Source organism: Sycon ciliatum, chromosome 10 (assembly GCF_964019385.1).
Source record: "Sycon ciliatum chromosome 10, ocSycCili1.1, whole genome shotgun sequence".
NCBI lineage: Eukaryota > Metazoa > Porifera > Calcarea > Leucosolenida > Sycettidae > Sycon > Sycon ciliatum.
This window is the reverse complement of record NC_088652.1, coordinates 17246303-17271259: the sequence shown is the minus strand read 5'-3', so window position 1 is coordinate 17271259 and position 24957 is coordinate 17246303. Positions and strand designations below refer to the sequence as shown.

The 24957-nt window shown below is 44.7% G+C and overlaps 1 protein-coding gene across 1 annotated transcript in view; it reads right to left on the bottom strand.

Annotated features, from left to right (window-relative positions):
• Window positions 1–3209: 3209 nt before the first annotated feature.
• Window positions 3210–24957, bottom strand: part of LOC135826710 (uncharacterized) — an 80249-nt gene continuing 58501 nt past the window's right edge. The window contains exons 14-18 of the mRNA XM_065339312.1: window positions 16797–16868; window positions 15040–15234; window positions 12118–12318; window positions 9799–10071; window positions 3210–3609 (exon numbers count right to left, since the gene is read on the bottom strand). Of these exons, the coding sequence (XP_065195384.1) occupies window positions 3593–3609; window positions 9799–10071; window positions 12118–12318; window positions 15040–15234; window positions 16797–16868 (758 nt within the window). The 3' untranslated portion in view covers window positions 3210–3592. The remainder of the gene's footprint in view (window positions 3610–9798; window positions 10072–12117; window positions 12319–15039; window positions 15235–16796; window positions 16869–24957) is intronic.

Sequence of the window (24957 nt, the reverse complement as noted above, 5' to 3'; positions counted from 1 at the left end):
GCGCGCGCGCGCGTGTTTGTGTGCGTGTTGTGATATCGAAGAGGGTTTCACAACTCCACAGCTGTGCGAAATAATATAATATAATTATTATAACAAAACTCTCGTTTGCTTCCATTTTCTCAATGGTTGTGTGGAAAGCTCTGCTCTGTAGGTGTGGTAGATTTTCTTGTGACCAGACGAGGCCAGACGACGCTTGCAGACACCTGCACTGAAGATGGCATAAACAAATTCAATTCTCTTTGTGCATTGTGTAACACTGTGACTGATTACAGTCAGGCTACAACCTGTTAGCTCAATGTGTGCGCGCACTTCATTTATACAAATAACCTTCTTGTTGGTTGATAAATATGGTGGTAAAAACACACCTGGCAATATGGCGGTAAACACACGCCTGCCCACACACGCTCTCTAAGCTGCAAAGTTCTGGCACAGAGCTCTCCTTTTCACCACCACCACCATCTGTGCCAGAACTTTGCAGCTTAGAGAGCGTGTGTGGGCAGGCCTGTGTTTACCGCCATATTGCCAGGTGTGTCTTTACCACCATTTTATCAACCACAAGTACAGCTGCAGTGGTGTCTTCCAATTCAACCTTCATGTTCTAAGAACAATGAGTCAAATCAAACAAGAGTGTCTTTCTGTGCGTGCTGAACAGGTACACGGTGAGTATTCTTTGCGTAGAGGAGCAACCTACTTTAATGCCTACCTACCAACCTAGTTTAATGCCTACCTACCTACCTACATAACTAAACATCCCCCCATTCCTGATCCCTCTTGCACACTCAAGCCCACCCGAGCTGCCACCCCACCGCACACGAAATGTATCTGGTTCAACCCTATAACAATATTCTCTGAAAATATACATAGAAAGGTGCATCTCAATGAGCCGCATTGTTTTCCAAGGAATGTTATTGCCAAAGCAAGAAAAATGTAGACAACAACAACGCGGAACAAGAATAGGATCAAAACGCCACTTCATAACTGCACTTCTCATTCTCCTGAATGGCCATTTATGAAAGCGAAGACCGCACATAGGAATAGTTTATATTGTCACGAGAGTGGTCTAAACACACGCAGTTTGCAGACGTGTTCATTAACACTGTACACAGATTCTTGTGAAGACTGTGAAGGTCCTAATTTCCAACCACTACACGATGGAATGGTTGCACTGCTCAGAACGCCATGAACAGTGGATTTGCACGGAGCTAGGAAAATTCAAGAGTTGCAAAACTCGACACGTTACAAACATGTTGAAACACGAAATTACCTGATGGTATTCTGAAGTTCTCCACATTTCCTGCAGTGGCACTTCGTAACGACCTTTACTCTGATGGTTTTTAAGTCGGATGCATTGTGGTAGGCGCATCTTGTCTCCAATTCATTTACCTCCGTGACCTTCGTCTGACAGCATTTGCAGCTCCGCGACACTGGGAACCTGAAAGCGCCATTGTAGTTACCCGGGGACCGGACGATATCGTACTTTTCTTGAGGCATTTGACGTGTGCTGCACGCTCCGCTACATTGTCCAACATCGACGTAGACATCGGTACAATAGGGCAGACTGATTCGCTTGATACGTGGCACCTTTGTGCACTTCGAGCAGAATCTGCCACCTTTTCGAGCATAATCCGCCGGTCCCTACTACAGCCTCTCATTATGATGGTACTCCCTTCCATCTAGACTACATCTTTTGGCAATCCTCCAATCTAATTCAATAGACATGGTTAGCATTTTACCGATTACGCTAACTCTGACCGCCGGCGTGTGCCGTTTTTGTGTGTTTTCAAGACATGGTTAGCATTTCGGTTTCTGACACAACGATCGACTTGTGACGTACCCCTAGTTGGAATCTTACCGTTTCGTTCTCCCGCTAAACAGAGCTTTCTACCGTCGAAACAATACCAAACCGACGGTATTTTGGGTGTTGGGTGCGAGTACCTTTTGATTTAGCGTGAACGGTAAATGCTAACCATGTATATTAACATTAAGAGTCCTAACTGTGCGGTAACCATGCTTTCTTTACAATAGTAACAAACATGCGAGAGAAATGTTAATGTGAAATGCACATGTAAAAAGAAGAATTGTTCAGAACGGGTTTCGCGTTACGATCTTCAGTGAACATACGTAACTACGGATGAAATACTAAATCAAACACTATTACCGTATTATCTCCATTTTCAACCAATCCTGACCCTGGGCTTATATTGGAGACTGGGCTTCCACTGCCTACTGGAGACTGGACTTATAATCTTTCAACCATATGGTGCAAGTATTTTTCCTTACACTTTGAAGTACCAGTATCACATACCGGTTAACGTAAGGAACAGAAAGACGGGGTAGAGAGCAAAACAACTAGAATAGCACTAAAATGAGCAAGGATGTGAGAAGCACAACAGTGGCGAGCGAACATCACATTCTCACATCCTTGCTCATTTTAGTGCTATTCTAGTTGCTTTGATCCCTATTTCGTTTTTCGCACCTCTTTCTGTTCCTTATACTGTAATATTGTTTGATTTCGTATTCCATCTGTAGTTACGTACGTGCACTGAAGACCACAACGAGGAAACCGTTCGGAACACTTCTTCTTCTTCTTTTTACATGTACATTTTACATAGAGCTACTATTGCACAAAGCCACAACACTGCGCGCTGCCATACGCTGTATGCTTCCGCTACACCTAGCTGCTGTTTAGCTGCATGACGCCACAACACAACTTCACTACAACAGTCTTGTCCACAACTTCACCACAATAGTCTCGTCCATATTGCACTACGCTGAGAGCTGGCCTGCTCCCGCTCTGAAGAGGAAGAGCTTTTTTTAGCCTTCACCGTTTTTGCTCAAACCCAGGCGTTGGCCCACTGTGGCAGTCGCTTCCTTTTTCCTTTTCTTTTCTTTCTCCGTTAATTTCTCCGTCACTGCCTAAAAACAGTCCAGACGGTTTTTACCCCCAGTTTTTTGGTGCGAATTGCTTTCCACATTTCTCTCGCATGTTTGTTATTATTGTAAGAAAGCATAGGTACCGCACAGTTAGTATTCTTGATTGCCAGATTAAAGTTGCTGTCTCCGTAACGCTTGTTTAGTTATCAAAGCGCCGGACAACACAACACTATAATTATTATGCAATGCACAAATTCGCGGTCACGTGAAGATCGGTAAACGAGCCCTCTCAGCGCACCTTGACGTCGAAAATTGATATGAATATTCTCTTGATCATGAATTGAACATATAGGCTGAATTGTATTTGAGCATATTGGCAGCACAATAGGATCAGAAAATGAAAGCGAGAACCAAAGGAAAACAAAGAAACCACGGGAAACCCTTCCACTAGCAATAGGCAGAGTGCCTTATTGGAAGTGTGCAGGAGACCGCTTAAGCAGTAAGATGGTAAGAATCAATCTTATACTGTCGGTTAGGCACATGCATGTTGCCATGATGATGTTACACATATTGCTGCCGTGTCATGGCCAGATCATGGTGGAGGTGAACAGAATACCACGCGTGGTCTTGTTCACATTCAGCGCTATGATGTCATTCGTTTAGCAGACTGGACACTAAGGATAACGAACACCAGCTACCGCAGCATATAGAGTGAGATCTACACATTGAAAGGGACTGCAATCAGAAGATGCAGACAAAACCATACGAAAACCACACAAAAAACAGAAATTTGAAGCGAACACACCGAATATTCTCTAATTGTGCAGGCGAGGAGAGAAGGATTCGCTTGCAGTTTTCAATAAAGAACTTTCCACATATTTGAACAGCGACATGTGAACATGTGTATGTACTTCGAAGTAGCAGTAGAACTGCGCCGCTGAATCAGCTCAAAACAAACACTAGGTTTTGTGCGCCTGTTTGCCCACTGCTGAAGATGCAATTTCCTTCAGCAAACATAAGCGAAGCTGTGGACGCAGCATACTGCTGCTACACTTCAACGCGGGAATGCGTATAATAATAATAATAATAAACATTCCAAACCCTTCTTGTGATGCGAATCTCACTGTATCATCTCTTAGTGGTCCCGGGCCAACGTGAGAATATGTATGTGAACAAAACAAAGTCGACGTACCACATTTACTCTCTCTCTGCTTGAGGAGGCAGTCTGGCAAATACGGGCGCCCACAGTGTCATGAATTCAAGAAATAAAGAGAGAGAGAGAGAGAGAGAGAGAGATTGAGATTGAGATTGAGAGAGATAGAGAGATAGAGAGATAGAGATGGAGATGAGATAGAGAGATAGAGATAGAGATAGAGATGGAGATAGATAGATAGAGAGAGAGAGAGGTTGAGAGAGAGAGGAAAAAAAGATAGACAGATAGATAGAGAGATAGATAGAGAGATAGTGTCGATGTGCTTGCTCCTCTCTTCTAACTTCGGTTTACTAGAATTCGCTAGACACCAATAAGGAAGATTGATAAGTATAGTTCTAAGTTATGGGTATACTACTACACCCATACCTCGCTTATCCGGGTGGTCTGGGACCGGGGCACTGCCCCTAACACTTGAAATATCCCTAACTCCAAAATCGCATACATTTTGAAGGGGAAAGGCCATAATTATGGCAAGTAACGTCACTGTTTCGACATAAAGTGAAGTAGTAATTTTTCTTTTCTTTTCTGTCCGCAAAGTAATTTTTCCACTGAAAGTCGCCCAAAGGGTGACCGGAAGAACGAAGTGCCCGTAACTTTGGGGTGCACATATCTGAGTTACGAGTGTTATCCAAAACACATAGTGGGGAATTAACCCAGGGGATGCAAAGGACAATGGACGAAGAAAAAACAAAGAGCGTGAAATGCATTTCACCACTGCAGAAGAAACGTGCAGTAGCACAGCTGTCATCGCATTCCAGTAATACAAAGTGGACCAGTGGTGAGGTAGAAATATGAGCGGAAAGTTGAAAACGAATTATATCATTGTCATACTACATAAGTCGGATGAACAGACGACAAAGGGCATGCGTCCCAGATTTCATTTCATTATTATTATTATTATTATTGTGTGGGTACAGTGAGGGCTGCGTCCCACCCACCTGTGTGGATTCACGGGAAGTGTGAGTTACGAAGTCTGAGGAAAATGTTGAACAGCCTCTGCTGGGATGACGACTACACCATAGCTCAGTGGTTAGAGCATCGCTAGCTACAAGCGAGGGTCCCTGGTTCGAGTCCTGGTGGTGGCGGTCAATTTTTTCTTCAGACTTTTCCCGTTTGTCTCTTTCCCTCAAACTAGTGAATATTTTATGACTTGGGGCTCCCCGCGTGCTAGAGTGTGCGTGAAGTGTGTGGGTACAGTGAGGGCTGCGTCCCACCCGCCTGTGTGGATTCACGGGAAGTGTGAGTTACGAAGTCGGAGGAAAATGTTGAATAGCCTCTGCTGGGATGACGACTACAGCATAGCTCAGTGGTTAGAGCATCGCTAGCTACAAGCGAGTGTCCCTGGTTCGAGTCCTGGTGGTGGCGGTCAATTTTTTCTTCAGACTTTTCCCGTTTGTCTCTTTCCCTCAAACTAGTGAATATTTTATGACTTGGGGCTCCCGCGTGCTAGAGTGTGCGTGAAGTGTGTGGGTACAGTGAGGGCTGCGTCCCACCCGCCTGTGTGGATTCACAGGAAGTGTGAGTTACGAAGTCTGAGGAAAATGTTGAACAGCCTCTGCTGGGATGACGACTACACCATAGCTCAGTGGTTAGAGCATCGCTAGCTGCAAGCGAGGGTCCCTGGTTCGAGTCCTGGTGGTGGCGGTCAATTTTTTCTTCAGACTTTTCCCGTTTGTCTCTTTCCCTCAAACTAGTGAATATTATTATTATTATTATTATTATTAGGAAATTAGAGGCCACATGCCACGTACTGCTCTTTTCTCTCCGAAACTCAACACTTGCAAGCCAGATATGAAAGAAAGAAAAAATCATCAGTCACACCACCGGGACTCGAACCAGGGACCTTGCTATTGATTTTTTCTTTCTTTCATATCTGGCTTGCAAGTGTTGAGTTTCGGAGAGAAAAGAGCAGTACGTGGCATGTGGCCTCTAATTTCCTAACACTTTGTGAAATTCTCCGTGAAGTCCAAATTTGAAATTGCAATTATTATTATTATTTGAAACTCGGGTATTGAGCCAATAATATATATATATATATAGTATCTAGTTACAGTGGTGGAGAGTTACTCTTAACTCGTTTCCATATGTCCTTTTCCTTTCTACTATTATTATTATTATTATTATTATTATTATTAAGAAATGGTTTGCTCCCCACACCGGAGCTCGCGCTATTCCGCCGACTTTACTTGACACTTGACTGACTCACGACTGCCATCCAGAGCACACGAGAAGTCCATCGAACCTTCGACTCGGCAAACCTGCAAGAAAGCACCACTCCCTGCTCAATACACAGTGTTTCGGGGAATTCACCCCTCATCAGTTTAGCTTGAGTAGGCTGAGGAAGATTGTGCCTGAAGAGCACCACTTATATAGTGCTCTCCAGGCACAAACATCACCAGGGATACAAACTTACAGAGACGCTCCGTTTCAAGCCCGACAAACACCTCGTGAACACCAGATAGCAGCGTGAGTCAGTGTCGCTCCTGGACGGTGAGACAGACGTCGAGGACCCTCGGTCATTCGCAACGCTGTCACCTCCAAACCAACTAGTCGCAAGCCCGCGCTGGGCACAACAGTACGAAGTAGTGGTTGCGACTTCGGCGATGATTTGTAAGAAATGGTTTGCTCTGGATGGCAGTCGTGAGTCAGTCAAGTGTCAAGTAAAGTCGGCGGAATAGCGCGAGCTCCGGTGTGGGGAGGTGTGGGGAGCAAACCATTTCTTACAAATCATCGCCGAAGTCGCAACCACTACTTCGTATTATTATTATTATTATTATTATTATTTGAAACTCGGATGTTGAGCCATAAATAAATGTAGAAGAGAAAAGGACATATGGATACGAGTTAAGAGTAACTCTCCATCACTGTAACATGATACTATATAGTCAGAAAGTGCAATAACTAGGCACACAACTGACAGAGTACTGAAACATTCGACGTCCTGACACCTAGCTTCAACACATCTCCGTAGCGCTAACCGACAACTTGTTTTGTAGTCAACTAGTCCATCATAATGTCATGCATGAGGAGTACTGTAGGAGTTTGGCTTTCGGCTTGCACAATTCGTTTTCGCAAAGCTTCCCTTTCTTTACTTATCTTTGATATTTATGACCCACCCAAGTTGGGTGGTGTGCTGCTTTGCTGCTTCAAATTGTAGTTAGACCGCTTTGTCAAATATCGTAATGGTCGCGTCATCGTCCAGTAACAATCGACATTCTTTGTTCCGTTGGGACTGTAGCTTTTGCTCGTTTTCGTTGCGCTTGCCTTCCCCTCTTTGGTCTTTCCATAACCTTGAACCTTCCAAGTTGGAAGGCTGTCGGTTAGCGCTACGGAGATGTGTTGAAGCTAGGTGTCAGGACGTCGAATGTTTCAGTACTCTGTCAGTTTTGTGCCTAGTTATTGCAATTTCTGACTGTATATAGTATCATGTTACAGTGATGGAGAGTTACTCTTAACTCGTATCCATATGTCCTTTTCTCTTCTACATTATTATTATTATTATTATTATTATTCCATGATGATGATGACAAAGTGCCAATAAACATGTGATGCGGGCGATTTTTATCGTGCAATACTTAGCCTATAGCAGAACGGCTTGCCTACAAAAGTAGACACTCACTCAAAATGGCACCTACATGTATGCATAGAAGTGGCTGCTGTCGTTTGCGGGGCATTTTTTTGCCATATTTTGGCAGGTACATCCAGCTCTAGTGCATTCCTCAGTAAACTCCTAGTATCAGAGTGTGTATGTGTGTGGTTGAAGTAACGGCGGGAAGATTGTACATAGCTAAGAAGGAAAATGTACTTCGGCGAATGATATAATAATGCAATTCTCATGTTCCCTTCTGCTAAAAACCTGACCTCCTTCACAAGCCCTCTATTTCCCCAATGCATAGATGTTGTCCGTGACCATAAGCACATCGGTCTTTTTCTGGATTCGAGCCTCAGCTGGTAGCACCACATCGACTTTATCTGCCATCGCACGAGCCAGGCACTTGGTATGCTTATCGGCTATCGCCCATTGTTACTATTTACCTGTCTCATGCAAAATTCTTTTTTACTTCGAAGTATAATGCATAATATGTTCGGCCCATGTTTGACTATGCTGATATTGTGTGGAGTGGTCTGAATGCTACGTACGCTAACAACCTTGAAACTCGTCACAAAAAGCTACTGAAGATATTATTTAGACAGCCCCGGCATTTCCCTTCAGTACAATTCTACGGGGTTGCTCACGCCACACCTCTTTCCAAGAGGTGGCACCTCCACCTCTGCACCTTTGCACATATGTTTCGCCTCAAATCCAATCCTCCTCACCTTGACTCCTTTAAATGGTTTTCAAATGCTGCCCGGACCCGCAATACTATAACCTTACCGAGAGCAAACACCTCTATTTTGCTGCGTTCTCCACTTTTTATCGCAATTTCCGACTGGCTCCTTCTCCCCCAGAGTCTTAAACTTTCATCTTCCATGCTATCGTTCAAAGCACAATTGTTGGTGCTCACCTAATCTAACTCCTGCTCATGTGTCTGGTCTTCATTTTCTTCTTTTTTTCCCTGTCAACTGCTTACTAGTATTTGTTTTGATTTTTGTTCTTCGCCGTGGTTGGCTATCAACCTCTCCCCTTTGATTGGCTGTTGGTTTTTCAGCTATGGGATGAAGTAATACCCTCTTCAGTCCTTGCCACCACAGTTCATTACTCCACCACGTCACTTGGCCAACCCTCTCATCCCGCCGGAAGCTGAAGCAGCTACTCTTTGAACACCATCGCTGTCAAACGATCCCCGCCACACATCCAGCTTGCGACCTCAGGCTACATCACCGAACCACCAAGCCGAGAATTGAGGCGTCATCGAGTCTTTGCCCTCCCCACCACCCACTCCACCCGCCTTCAACGTTCACCCTTGTACTCCGCATGCACTCAGTATAACCACCTGCCACCACACTGTTACTCCCTCCGAGAAATAAATGCATTGGCAAATAAAAATTATTCCGATCATAGCATCATCAATTTGCACATGCTCAAACCCCCGCTGTAGCCCAGCCTATGTATAGTATTTTAATCAAGGTCTATCGCCTTCCTGCCTTCGCGATGAATATACTCCCTTCTTCATCTTTAATGAAACGAAGCACCCAAACCACGGCTGCCACTAGCCACTGTTTCTCCCATTTTATTGCACCCACTCTGATTGATAACACAATGTACTGTTTCTCTTGTATTGGCTACGGCCATCGCGAGAATAAAGACAACAACAATAATAATTTGAAGCTCGGATGTTGAGCCATAAATAAATGTAGAAAGGAAAAGGACATATGGATACGAGTTAAGAGTAACTCTCCATCACTGTACACAGTCAGAGAGTGCAATAACTAGGCACAAAACTGACAGAGTACTGAGACATTCGACGTCCTGACACCTAGCTCCAACACATCTCGTTTTCGTTGCGCTTGCCTTCCCCTCTTTGGTCTTTCCATAACCTTGAACCTTCCAAGTTGGAAGGCTGTCGGTTAGCGCTATGGAGATGTGTTGAAGCTAGGTGTCAGGACGTCGAATGTCTCCGTACTCTGTCAGTTTTGTGCCTAGTTATTGCACTTTCTGACTGTATATAGTATCATGTTACAGTGATGGAGAGTTACTCTTAACTCGTATCCACATGTCCTTTTCCTTTCAACAATAATAATAATAACAATTAAAAAAAATGTGTACTCACTTGATGACTTGCACATGATGAGAGCAGTGAAGCTGTTCTTCTCTTCATTTGTCTTCATGTTGAAAGCCAGGGGAGCAGTGGAGAATGGATCGAGCACCCAGATGAAACGATCAGCCCAGTTGTTGTAGTAGGTGAGAAAGAATTCCCGGATTGTTAGAACTTCGTCCATTGTCATCAGTCTTGTGCCCATGTCCTCACACGCCATACTAGCCCGATCAAATGTTGTCCGGTTATTGCTGTAATACCAGTGCCGTTCGCTAGATGTTAGAGATGCTACAATAAGCATACGGGAGAGCACAAGAGCGCAAACGCAACTAAAGAATGGCCAAAAATAAATGTACCTGCAGATTTGCAGTTCATGAAGCCACGTGCAGCCCATGTCCAGACAAATGCACGGGCGTGACTGGCAGACAAACGCACACAGGGGCGCAGCAGCATCCGGATGATTCCGTATACAAAAACAAGAGATCCGACGGAAAACAAGAATGCCAACACACCGAAGATTGAGTAGAAGATGTCCAGACCACGGCCCGGAAGGGATAATGTGAGTCGCCCTGTCTGTGAAGCATATGCGGCATCCCACCAGAACACCTACAATCTGATCAATGCTGCACCCCCACATTATACTGCTGATGTTTGTTGTTTTTCTTCCCTTTCTAGTCCTGATTTTCTGATAGAGATTGAGAGATCCACATTGGCCGGCCGAGCCTACAGCACCTACTTTTTTGTTTGTTTTGTTTTTTGTAATCCTTGCGGGTGGGAGTAGTTTTTGGCACTCCTACTTCCGCTTACACACTGTTTAGAAGGGAGCCTGACCGGCCGTCACATCAGGTTTTCTATACAGAGGAACTGTCCAAAAATGGAGTTAGCCCTGCTAAGCTGAAGCAGGTGGATTTACAAGAGAAGCCTGGCTGGTGCCTCCTAGCACAGTCCTATGGACCCGCACACGACCGGCGTTTATCCTCCGGCTTGTCAATAAGCGGTAAACATGTGCCTGCTACTGTGGGTGGCAGTGAAGTAATCACAGTATTGGTATTCGGATGCCCATTGCATTTACACGATGGAGAAGTTGCAAGTTCCTGGGGGGCATTTGGAGATATTCATGGCCCCATAGCAAGAACAATCGTGGAGCATGGTGATTTTTCCATGGAAACGGGAACCTGTTATGCAAGGTTGAGTCTGAAGAAGGGCATCCCTTCTATTGTGCATATAGGTGGCGATAGTACCACGGAACGGGTTTGGTACCCAGGTCAAATGCAAACATGTCCTTTTGATGAGAGCATTGCACACATGTGAAACTCACATGCACTAACTGCCCAGACTGATACGATAACACTCTGGGCCATCTTGCACTACTGTTGCAGTCCTTGCAGATTTGCTGTTCTGAAGCAGCTCTTCCTTCTCTTCATGTTGGGCTGTTGTTCAGGAAGGGACGCTTCGTGGCGGCTTCATTAGATTTTCTGCGAGGGCAGGGACTATTGACGTGATGTCTTAGTGCTTTTGGCGTAGCGAAAAGGTATATGGAGGGTGTGCTTTCCTGCCACAAGGTTGGATTCGGCTAGTGCATGGCCGTTGGAGAGTTCGATATTTGAATATTTACCAAGTGATTTTCAGTGGTTAATTATATTCAAGATCACTTGTTGGCGCTTGGGGACATGTTGTAGGAGACTCAGACTAAGGTGGTCTACGCCAAATTTTAGGACGTGACCTCACTGCTACTGGCCCTTGAAGATGGCCTTCGTAATGGTCGCCATTGGACAGAATGAATTGATCAACTCATTCGAGGCACTCAGCAAAGTCGCCAGTCGATAATTGGATGGCTAACCATTAACCTTAATCAGGGTCAGTGAAAATACTTCAGTAGTTGGTTTGGTTGCATGTGCTATGTTTTGTGAGCAGCATCGACCCCTCGTACTTGTACCTTGTTTCAGTGCGTGTTTTAGTCACTTTTCATTTTGCCCAATATCCAAAGAACGGAGGGTTTCCGGACCAAGGCATCATATTGGGCGAACAAGGTCCACCCGAGGATGAAAGGAGCCAATTTCGAGAGAAATCGTAAAACTGGCCATGTCCGGTGATATTTGGTCGTTACAGATAATTATTGGCTTCTAAATCAATCGGAGTTGCTCTCTGACGGCCTGCCCATATTACGCTATTGGATCTGTGAATAAACCCATTCTCAAACAGCCTGCCTATCAATTTTGCAACGATGCTTTGGCTATATTTCCAGTCACAAGACCAGGTGGTTATGATTAACTTGTAAAGATTAGGTGTCCACAGCTGTCAAGCATTCTTTAAGTTACTGCAGTCGGAACTCACCCAATCTCATACATCCCGGAAGATTGGTGTAGGAGTGTACTTGACCTTTTGCCGTTGCATGTGATCCAATAACTGCTGGATTGTTGTACCGGCCGCCAGCACAGGGAGGGCTGGTACAGCTTTCGAACGCCGGCCAACGGCAGTTGAATATACTCGCCTCCTTTATCACATGTTGAGATGCCTGTAGAGGCTTGAGAGGGGCTGCAAGATAGAAAGATGGAAAGCAAATCGTATGAGGACAAAGGCCAAGAATATCCGTTTTAGTTAACAAATAGCTGGTTTTCTAAATTCAGAAGTAGTGACAAACTCGGCCATTTGAAAATAATTTGAACTCTGCACCTCTCCACTGTGTGCTTTTGTCCCGCATTTACAACACCATACCTCATAGTGAGGAAGTTTGTTCTTGGATAGATGCTCCATGTCCTCCAGACAGATGTTTCGCTCAGTAAGAACAAGAACCAAAAAAACCAACTTCCTCTCTAAGGAGTATGGTGTTATGAATGTGGGCCAAGAGCGCAGTGTGGAAAGGTGGACAGTTCAAATTAGTTTTGGATTCCTAAAGTAGAGTGTACTCGGATTGCCAAACACCAGTTCTCAGAAAGACAGTTCACCGAAAGATTCAACTTCCAACGGCTTTTCACAATACGACATTTCACTGAAAAGCTTGCCCCACCCAACAGACAATTCATCGAATTTACTTTCGCACAGAGCTTGCCACAGCGATAGACATTTGGGCCTCAACCAGCCCTTAGGCTCAACATTTCCAAAATTCCTTTTTTGGTCAAAAATTCAACGAAACACATCTTCTTATAAACTCATATTCAGCATTCTAAAAGTGGGTGGGCAGCTTGAAGACCTTTGAAATAGTGCAGTAAGCAGTTAGAATAAGAAAGAATGGCTGAAGATTGCGGAGGGAGTGACCGACACCTTCGCAGCTGCATTCAGCGTACGCAATCTCATTTTCCATTCCTCCTCCACAGCTGAAGACACGACGTCGCTGCCCCCACTAGCCACAGACTCAGATGTTATCTCAGATGACGACTCCTCATCTTCCGACTCATACGAGTCATGGGCCACCTTGAGCCGCTTCGTAGCAGGAGATGGCGACTGCAATTCCGCCTCGCTGTCGACATCGATGTCGGAACAAAAGAACGTCTTAGGCCCCGGTCACACCGAAACAAGCCACTTTGGGCTTGTTATCGCTGGCGCTCAGCTGGCTTGCGTGATCCCTGTGACGCGGTCACACCAGACCTTGAGTGCAAAGCTTGAATGGCTTGTTTTTCTTACCCGCCAAATTTTGAATATCTCGAAACACACCAATGTTTGCAAGAAACTGGAGAGCAGAACGTTCGCGATCTAAAACTGTACTTGTTCTAGTGTTCAGTTTTGATGAAGAAGCAAAGGAAGCCCGGATTCTGAATTGCGGAGTCGTGCTCTTTTTATTTGTTCGGTGTGCATGGACGCGATGGTTCGGGTGGTGTTTCCTGATGTCGAGCTTTCTGCCCCGCCGGTTGCCATTATTGAACTCAGTTGCAATCCACTCTCTTCTTCGTACCCGGCTTTCTTCATGAATTCGGTCGTGAGTGTGGTGCCTTGTCTTGGCCTCAAACCACAGCTCCAACAATCTACGCAGCAGTCTAGAGGCACAGCGGCAGAAATCCATGGTCGTCGGACAAAATCCAAATCAAACTGAATACAGTGTAGTTGGGGTAGACAGACTCACGGTCAAAACCAAAGGCACAGGGATAGCACGGTTCCACAGACACAAGAAAGAACATCAATATCAGTTCATCATGTCAACTACAGTCCATTTCAAACTATAGACGCGTACCTAGGCAAAAACCGTTATGCCAGCATCTATACCACATAAAATCTGTGATCACTTTGTGCATAATTTTTTCCAAATTGGGCGTCTGTTATCCAATCCTTTAGAAACTATATGAGAGTAATTGTGGAGCGATCCTGAGCAATATTCCGAAAACTATTCACAAAAAGTTCCAGCCAAATTTTAAATATTTCAAAAACCCTACGCGTCTATAGTTTTGAAATGCACTGTAGCTACATGGTGTGCTCCGGAGCTCCAAGCGCACTCAAATTATTTTTTGAATTTCGGCTTTCAGCCGCTTGTACAAGCTGTGGCTGAAACAAGCCGGAAAAAAACGGCTGAGAGTCAGCCACGGCTGAAAGTCGCTTGTAGGACATTTTTCAGCCATTTCCATGGTAATAGTGACGTAAACAAGCGCTTGTTTCGGCTGAACGGCTGAATCGAGCTCGGTGTGACCGCGGCCTTATCCTCACTCTGATCCCCTGCGATGAAGTCCCCACTTCCACTAACTGCAAAGAATTTACAGTACTTCAAGCAAGAATCTCAACAAGTGAAGAACTCGTCCCGCTGTTCGCAGTGCGATTAAAAAAATCGTTGAACGTCACAAATCGAACTTTCTCAAAAAAAAACGAAACCTCTTAGGGTTGTTTACGCTGATTGCGGCTCATTTCACAGCTGCCTCTTTGGTCTAAGACCATGATTGAGATCTTACAGGTACCCAGAACTTCCAGCCCTGCTGCTGCTACCCACACTCCACTGGGAACTTGTGGTCAGCCCTAACAGGTACTTGGATATGGCAACATGGGTTTTTGCAGGATTTGTGCCAATTGTTGGTGCGACTTGTCCCCTGACCCTCACAGTTAGGCGCAACATCTGCACAGGGGTTTACCGGGTTTTAACGGCGTCATGAGTTCTATTCGGGAACGGATACGATAACTTACTTTTTTTTTAAACTTTCTCTTCAACTGGAATGCTTATCTGCAAATGGCTATGCCGGACTGTGAACTCGATCAGCCAACTCATCAATGTAATTGCCCTCTCCCTCCCCGCAATCGAGCATGTCACCAACTCGCCAAGACACGCCGGCAAGAGCCTACCTGTTGGATTGCAACCGGCGTAGTTTTGACGATATCCGCCTTCACACACGGGCCTCAACTTGTAGTGATCATCCAGTCTTGGACAACGGAGCCCGTGTTCGTATGTGCAGTTCCATATTTGGTTGAAGGGGCACCATACCGTACCATCTTTCGGGTTGTGATACTGTGGAGAAATCATGCTGCGCGGCTCACACCCTAAGAAAAGAGGAGGAAAGAGGAGGAAAGGGTCTCCCGTTACCAGGTTACAGGGGGTGTGTACATCACAGTATCTTTCCGGAAAAAAAGAACAAGAAAAGAAAAGAAAAGAACATGGATGCAGTGAATGGGATTTTCGGTCTTTGACCACATGCTGGTGAGCTGATCTACTCACCCCCCACCGCTTTAGGAGCTGCATCTGCGCCTTGATCCTTGAAGGGTGGTGGCGTTCCTACGGATGCGGAAAACTCGGCCTCTATATAGAGAAACCGAGTCTGACGCGAGCCGTGAATTTTTTCTCCGGAAAAGAAGCTACACCTTAAACACCAGTAATTCACCCAAAAGAGAGGTCAGTACGTCACACGCTACTATGGTCGAATTAACGATGGTAAATGCGGTAGACGTCTGTATTCCGCGGCAAAAAACCTGGGTGCGGCTTACACTCCACTGCGGCTTTTACTCCTAAAAATACAATACATGATGCATGTGTGGATGTTCGTGTCGTATCCCTCCATCATATGTGCGTTGCATGTTTTTCCCGTTCCAACACGATCAACTAATGAATGTTAGCAAGAATGCAAAACCCTAAGCCTGCGAAACTCTGATGTACGAATTATGGATGTCGTGAACGCATGCTGCCTTCATTACTGCTAGTGAAAATCAAGCTGCCTGAATTTGAGGTTTCCTACGCTTTAGCCTCGACTATTTCACGTGCAATATGAAACTTTCCACAGCACTTTCTGTGCGAGACACATCACGTACAAAACCGTCCAAAAAGTGTGCGAGGATCTGGAAAGTGGATTTGGAAGCAGAAAACCGCAGCCTTCAAGAATGATGCAATGGCCCATAGTTTGTGGCCGGGTATTGCAGGCAGCGTGCCGCTCTAGATCCAATATGCATAATTCCATGCTCTTGGTGTTACAGAGGCAGTGCGCCTTAACCTGCAATAGTGCTCAAATTCCCGGAACGTGCAGAGCATAGTATGCAACAGGTACACAGAGGGAAGTAATATAGGGTTGTTTCGTTGTTACTCAGAGTTTCATTGCAAAAACCAATCATCACACAACGATGTTGTCTGATGCTTGGGTTTTGCCCCGCCATATTTTACTTCCTTTTGTGTACCTCCGGCTCTTGGGGTTATGGACTTTTGATGTTACATGGTACACGGGCATTGCGCATATCAAGACATGGCCCGGAGGCCAATAGAGGTTAAAAACACGCTTTCACAGGTCTGCATGTTGAAAATTACCTGAAGACTACAAAGGAAAGCGGGTTAACGGGGATAGGGTCTGCAGACAATGGTGGTCACAAATCAGATAACATCCAGTGAGTAATCTGCTTTGTGGCAGTCCATTTGGCCGCAATGAGGCACACACATGCCACACCATAATTATACTCCGGCATACGCTGGCTGTTGGTAACCGACCCAGGAGAATGAAAGAAGAGCTTGAAGAATGAGACTTGAACCCGTAACCTCTCGATTGGTGAGACCGCACATACCACTGCACCATATGGAACACACTCGCGCACACACATATACACCCACATACACACAGACTTACTTTGATATCGAAACCAGTAACCATCTTCCCGAAGTTGTCGGACGTAATTAGTTTTAGGGAGAAGCACATAATCTAAATATAGACAAACACACAGAAACGCACTGCTGTTGCAGCTGTGATCCACGATTGCCAACGTAAAGAGCTGCCCACATGGTCTGGGAAATAACAATAATAAATTAATAATTCGAACTTAGAAGTTGCGATTTCGGCGGTAATAGTCATGAAGTTGAGTGTTCCAACTAGGAACACACGCTTCTTGTTGAACTTGACACTTGACGGACTCACGAATGCCATCCAGAGCGCACGAGGAGCACGTTGCACCTTCCTCTCGGCAAACCTGCAAGAAAGCACCACTCCCTGTTCAATACACAGTGTTTCGGGGAGTTCACCCCTCATCAGTTGAGCTTGAGTAGGCTGAGGAAGATTGTGCCTGAAAAGCAACACTTATATACTGCTCTCCAGGCCAAACCATCACCAGGGATACAAACTTACAGAGACGCTTTGTTTCCAGCGTGACAGAAGCCTCGTGAAGCCCCAGGTAGCAGCGTGAGTCAGAGTCGCTCATGGAGTTGTGCTAAACAGGCGTTGAGAGCCAGTATAGCTATTCGCAACGCTGTCACCTCCAACAACTAGTTGCACAATCTTCATCAGCCTACTCAAGCTCAACTTGTTATAATAATAATAATAATAATAATAATAATAATAATAATAATAATAATAATAATAATAATAATAATAATAATAATAATACGAAGTAGTGGTTGCGACTTCGGCGATGATTTGTGTGGGGAGCAAACCTTTCTTAATAATAATAATAATAATTATAATCTTCACTAGTTTGAGGGAAAGAGACAAACGAATTATAATAATAATAATAATTATAATAAGTCCTGGTGGTGACAGTCAATTTTTTCTTCAGACTTTTCCCGTTTGTCTCTTTCCCTCAAACCAGTTAATATTTTATGACTTGGGGCTCCCTGCGTGCTAGTTTTTACGTGAAGTGTGTGGGTACGGTGAGGGCTGCGTCCCGCCCGCCTGTGTGGATTCACGGGAAGTGTGAGTTACGAAGTCTGAAGAAAACGTTGAACGGTCTCTGCTGGGATGACGACTACACCATAGCTCAGTGGTTAGAGCATCGCTGGCTACAAGCGAGGGTCCCTGGTTCGAGTCCTGGTGGTGACGGTCAATTTTTTCTTCAGACTTTTCCCGTTTGTCTCTTTCCCTCAAACCAGTTAATATTTTATGACTTGGGGCTCCCCGCGTGCTAGTTTGTACGTGAAGTGTGTGGGTACAGTGAGGGCTGCGTCCCACCCGCCTGTGTGGATTCACGGGAAGTGTGAGTTACGAAGTCTGAAGAAAACGTTGAACGGTCTCTGCTGGGATGACGACTACACCATAGCTCAGTGGTTAGAGCATCGCTGGCTACAAGCGAGGGTCCCTGGTTCGAGTCCTGGTGGTGACAGTCAATTTTTTCTTCAGACTTTTCCCGTTTGTCTCTTTCCCTCAAACCAGTTAATATTTTATGACTTGGGGCTCCCCGTGTGCTAGTTTGTACGTGAAGTGTGTGGGTACAGTGAGGGCTGCGTCCCACCCGCCTGTGTGGATTCACGGAAAGTGTGAGTTACGAAGTCTGAAGAAAACGTTGAACGGTCTCTGCTGGGATGACGACTACACCATAGCTCAGTGGTTAGAGCATCGCTGGCTACAAGCGAGGGTCCCTGGTTCGAGTCCTGGTGGTGACGGTCAATTTTTCCTTCAGACTTTTCCCGTTTGTCTCTTTCCCTCAAACCAGTTAATAATTATAATAATAATACCTGCTCTTGTAGCAGTTGAGCACTCTTGCGTGGGGTAGTGCCTTTGCTGTTTGCGTTATGCAGAGCTCACTGACTTGTCAGTTTGAGCACTCTGGCAAGGTACGTTCAGGCCTGATTGGAAATTTTTATTTCCATTGCTATCAGGTTCGGCCTCATTTCCTCTGTGCTGCGCTGACGAGTCCACAAAGGACGAAACAGTTCTGTCCGCAGATTGAGTATTTCGCTCCTGCTCTTGTAGCAGTTGAGCACTCTTGCGTGGGGTAGTGCCTTTGCTGTTTGCGTTATACAGAGCTCACTGACTTGTCAGTTTGAGCACTCTGGCAAGGTACGTTCAGGCCTGATTGGAAATTTTTATTTCCATTGCTATCAGGTTCGGCCTCATTTCCTCTGTGCTGCGCTGACGAGTCCACAAAGGACGAAACAGTTCTGTCCGCAGATTGAGTAATAATAATAATTATAATAATAATGCAACAAGCTTCTTTATTTACATGAAAACAAGTTTTGCTTATGGTGTTTGTACTGAGTGCGCAGCTTACTCTATTTATTGCGTTGAATAATAATAATTTAAACAATCGACGAGGAGACAATAGTTGTAAAATGGCAATAAATAAGATAAATTGTGCACTCATAACAACAGCAAAAATGAAGAAAGTCAAGTTCCATAACGTTTTCTTGTGACCGTCATCAGTGGAACGCCGTCACATCAAAATGTAATAACTAAAACACACACTTATATACATGTAGCTAATAATTATGGTTTCAGGTAGAAATACAGCAGCTAACAGGTACAAAAAGCGAAGTTTGCACCTTTGCAATGTGTGAATATAGTGTATGTGAGAAAGGTAGTGGCAGATGAATGTGATACTGTGTGAATGAATGTAATGGTGCGTGTGTATTACTTGAAGAGTGTGAGTGATACAACGTTTTCTTTCTGTTTACATAGCACAGAGTCACGAGTACGAATATACACAGCTTTCAACACCTGCAATTGCTTGAAGAAACGTGCGCAACGAATAACACTAAACCAGGAATCGTCAAACACCTTACGACATTCTGGACTGGACACCAAATGCTTGTACACTGCAGACTTCCGCTTGTCAACATCAAACTCCTCCTCATCACTACTCTCATCCTCCACCTCCATTCCAATGCCGCCGTCCATCCCATCGCACTCGTATTCGTCGTCATCAGTCTCCATCTCCTCGCGACACCGCTTCCCTCTCCTTGATTCGTTCTGTGCCGTGCCTGTGCTTCCTCCTGCGTCTCCTTGCCTTGTGTTCTCCACTTGTCTCAGTCGTGCTTCTGCTAGTCTCTTGCTTCTCCTCGGTTCTGCTCTGTTTTCAAGTTGTTCCCCTTCCGCTCTTACCGTTGTAGCAACATGGTTTGTCGAGGAGCGACCGTCCGGCGTCCTCCCTTGCCGTGGTCCAGTTTCCGAGGGGGGAACCAGATTAGTCTGCTCGTTCTCCATGGAAGTAGTCGGTGTTTCTGTTTCCGAATTGTGAGCCGTGCTAGGTGTAGAAATAGGCAGCGGATGTTTTCGTGGTCTCCCACGCTTCGGCCTGCTTAACCTGGCAGCCTGGGACAACAATGATAATGGGACGTGCTGCTTGATGCATTCGGACAAGTGGTGAAGCGTCCTGCCAACATACCGACTACCACATTGTCGGCATTCAAATTGATAAATGAGATGGCTCAAATGGTGGGTTGGCAGGACGTCCTTCAACACTGTGAACGAACGCACCGTTGTAAAGACAGTAACTACATTCACTGCATAGTATGTCTTTTGCACGATCAATTTCACTGCACGACTGACTTTTGTTGATTCAGAGCTTTTCCAAGGCAGGCATAAGAACACCCGACACGGTGTTGGCCCGATTTTGTGTTCCTTCCGCGGCTCTTTGCTCGTGAGCAGTTTTGCTAAGAGTGATGATGGATATCCATTTTTCAGGAAAACTGAGCGCAGGAAATCGAGTTCAGGTTGTAATTTACTGTCAGAGCAAATGCGTCTTGCCCTATCCACCAAGTTCCGGACTAAATTGATCTTGTACTGGGCCGAGCAATATGAGTCATACATTATGTATTGTCCTGTAAACGTAGGCTTACGATAAACCGATGTGACAACACCATCACACGTCCTTTCGACTAAGACATCCAAAAACGACAATTTTCTGGATTCTTCGTGTTCACATGTGAAACGCAGCGCAGGATGGACATCATTCAATTCAGTTAGAAAGGCTTCACTGTCACGTCTTGATTCGAAATAGGTAAATGAGTCGTCCACAAATCGAACGTACAACTGAGGCCACTTTACTTTATCCATTCTCGACTCGCAATATCCAACGAAGACGTTGGCTAGTGCCGGACCCAGCGGCGACCCCATTGCCACCCCGTCCGTTTGCTTGTACATCACGTCACCGAACGAAAACTCGACACCACTCGTAACCATCAACATCAAACGTCGAAACGCTGACTCAGGTAACCAAGGGACATTGACGTCATCATCATTATGGTAGAGTGTCTGCGCACAGATATCGATCGTCTCGTCTAGTGGAACATTTGTAAACAGGCTTACAACGTCGAAAGAACACATATGGGCTGTGGGTGGAATCGGATTTTCACGAAGGATTTCCACAAACTGGAAAGTGTCCTTGACATTATGCTTACAATAGTAGTCTACTACCGGCTGTATCATGCCGCACAGCCACTTTGATATGGCGTACTGGGGCGAGCCTATCATGGAGAGTATGGGTCGGAGAGGGCAGGATGGTTTGTGTATCTTCGGCAAGCCGTACATCCTAGGGCGCACCGAACCGATTGGCTTCATTCGAAAAAAAAACTCCGCTTTCTCAGTTTTCCTGAAAAATGGATATCCATCATCACTCTTAGCAAAACTGCTCACGAGCAAAGAGCCGCGGAAGGAACACAAAATCGGGCCAACACCGTGTCAGGTGTTCTTATGCCTGCCTTGGAAAGGCTCTGAATCAACAAAAGTCAGTCGTGCAGTGAAATCGATCGTGCAAAAGACATACTATGCAGTGAATGTAGTTACTGTCTTTACAACGGTGCGTTCGTTCACAGTGTTGAAGGACGTCCTGCCAACCCACCATTTGAGCCATCTCATTTATCAATTTGAATGCCGACAATGTGGTAGTCGGTATGTTGGCAGGACGCTTCACCACTTGTCCGAACGCATCAAGCAGCACGTCCCATTATCATTGTTGTCCCAGGCTGCCAGGTTAAGCAGGCCGAAGCGTGGGAGACCACGAAAACATCCGCTGCCTATTTCTACACCTAGCACGGCTCACAATTCGGAAACAGAAACACCGACTACTTCCATGGAGAACGAGCAGACTAATCTGGTTCCCCCCTCGGAAACTGGACCACGGCAAGGGAGGCCGCCGGACGGTCGCTCCTCGACAAACCATGTTGCTACAACGGTAAGAGCGGAAGGGGAACAACTTGAAAACAGAGCAGAACCGAGGAGAAGCAAGAGACTAGCAGAAGCACGACTGAGACAAGTGGAGAACACAAGGCAAGGAGACGCAGGAGGAAGCACAGGCACGGCACAGAACGAATCAAGGAGAGGGAAGCGGTGTCGCGAGGAGATGGAGACTGATGACGACGAATACGAGTGCGATGGGATGGACGGCGGCATTGGAATGGAGGTGGAGGATGAGAGTAGTGATGAGGAGGAGTTTGATGTTGACAAGCGGAAGTCTGCAGTGTACAAGCATTTGGTGTCCAGTCCAGAATGTCGTAAGGTGTTTGACGATTCCTGGTTTAGTGTTATTCGTTGCGCACGTTTCTTCAAGCAATTGCAGGTGTTGAAAGCTGTGTATATTCGTACTCGTGACCCTGTGCTATGTAAACAGAAAGAAAACGTTGTATCACTCACACTCTTCAAGTAATACACACGCACCATTACATTCATTCACACAGTATCACATTCATCTGCCACTACCTTTCTCACACACACTATATTCACACATTGCAAAGGTGCAAACTTCGCTTTTTGTACCTGTTAGCTGCTGTATTTCTACCTGAAACCATATTAGCTACATGTATATAAGTGTGTGTTTTAGTTATTACATTTTGATGTGACGGCGTTCCACTGATGACAGTCACAAGAAAACGTTATGGAACTTGACTTTCTTCATTTTTGCTGTTGTTATGAGTGCACAATTTATCTTATTTATTGCCAATAATAATAATAATAATTATTATCATTATAAAAATAAATAAAAAAGAAGCCTCTTGTCCGGGCCAATAACACCAAAAAAGCAGATAGATTTGAGCTCAAAAATGGAACGAAAAATAGCAAATAGAATCAAAACTCACGATGGAATCAAACTCACGATGGAATCAAACTCATGATGGAAACTACAACCCAATGAGTTGGAAAACCAAACACAGAATTAGATATTGGGAATAGAGTCAGACACACCAACAACCGAAATCAGTACACCAAAAATCTGTCCTACAAAAAACAAAGGAACAAGAAAAACAAGAAAGACGAAGTACAAAGAATTCCCAAAAAAGAGGAACGGGATGAAAGAGGACCGGAGAGCGGCAACCCCCAGGAGGACTTAGCGTCACGTAGTGGCGGGAATGCGGGAATTATAATAATAATAATAATAATCTTCACTAGTCTGAGGGAAAGAGACAAACGGGAAAAGTCTGAAGAAAAAATTGACTGTCACCACCAGGACTCGAACCAGGGACCCTCGCTTGTAGCTAGCGATGCTCTAACCACTGAGCTATGGTGTAGTCGTCATCCCAGCATAGACTGTTCAACATTTTCTTCAGATTTCGTAACTCACACTTCCTGTGAATCCACACAGGCGGGTGGGACGCAGCCCTCACTGTACCCACACACTTAATAATAATAATAATAATTATCTGGTTTGAGGGAAAGAGACAAACGGGAAAAGTCTGAAGAAAAAATTGACTGTCATCACCAGGACTCGAACCAGGGACCCTCGCTTGTAGCCAGCGATGCTCTAACCACTGAGCTATGGTGTAGTCGTCATCCCAGCAGAGGCCGTTCAACATTCTCTTCAGACTTCGTAAATAATAATTATAATAATAATTTGAAACTCGGAGGTTGAGCCATAAATAGCTTTCTGACTGTATATAGTATCATGTTACAGTGATGGAGAGTTACTCTTAACTCGTATCCATATGTCCTTTTCTCTTTTACATATAATAATAATATTTTTATTTATTTATTTATTTATTAGTGCAATTAGGAGTATAATCGATGCAGACATGGCCAGACAACAACGAGTTCATGGAAATTTTTAAGGATTTTTATGTTATTCAAAATCGATTTTCGTGTTCCGCTCATCAGTGAATAGTATCGGAACTGAGGGTACTGTGTACAACAATAGAACATTTTATAACAGCATAATTAATTAAAAGTGTGAACAACAAAGGAAGTGCTACAGCATTACATAATAGGTGTCAAACATAGTGCTAACGTATATAACTGAGTGCAGCCACAAAGCAAGAGGTGATACAGTGCAACATGACAGAACATTTACATCTGATAACCAGCTACGAGAACAACTTTAGCGCGACTACATGCTTCTTTTGTTTACAAAGAACAGGATTATGCACACGAATACATACAGCTTCCAGAACCTTCAACTGCTTAACATAACTTGCACGGCACAAAACAGAAAAGTGAGAATCATCGTACACACCAAGACAATCTGGACGTGATAACAAGTGACAAAATACAGCTGACTTTTTGCTCACGTCGCTCTCTTCCGTCTTTGTTGTTCACACTTTTAATTAATTATGCTGTTATAAAATGTTCTATTGTTGTACACAGTACCCTCAGTTCCGATACTATTCACTGATGAGCGGAACACGAAAATCGATTTTGAATAACATAAAAATCCTTAAAAATTTCCATGAACTCGTTGTTGTCTGGCCATGTCTGCATCGATTATACTCCTAATTGCACTAATAAAATTGCTTTCTCCACGCCGACTCTTTATTTATTTATTTATTTATTTATTTTATGAAGTGCAAGCCTCTTCTACGGGCAAAAATTAACACAATGTATTAAAATGCAATACAACATACACTGGAGAAGAAATCAGGAAAATAAAATATGAGCTCAAAAATGGAACGAAAAATAGCAAATAGAATCAAAACTCACGATGGAATCAAACTCACGATGGAATCAAACTCATGATGGAAACTACAACCCAATGAGTTGGAAAACAAACCACAGAATTAGATATTGGGAATAGAGTCAGACACAACAACAACCGAAATCAGTACACCAAAAATCTGTCCTACAAAAAACAAAGGAACAAGAAAAACAAGAAAGACGA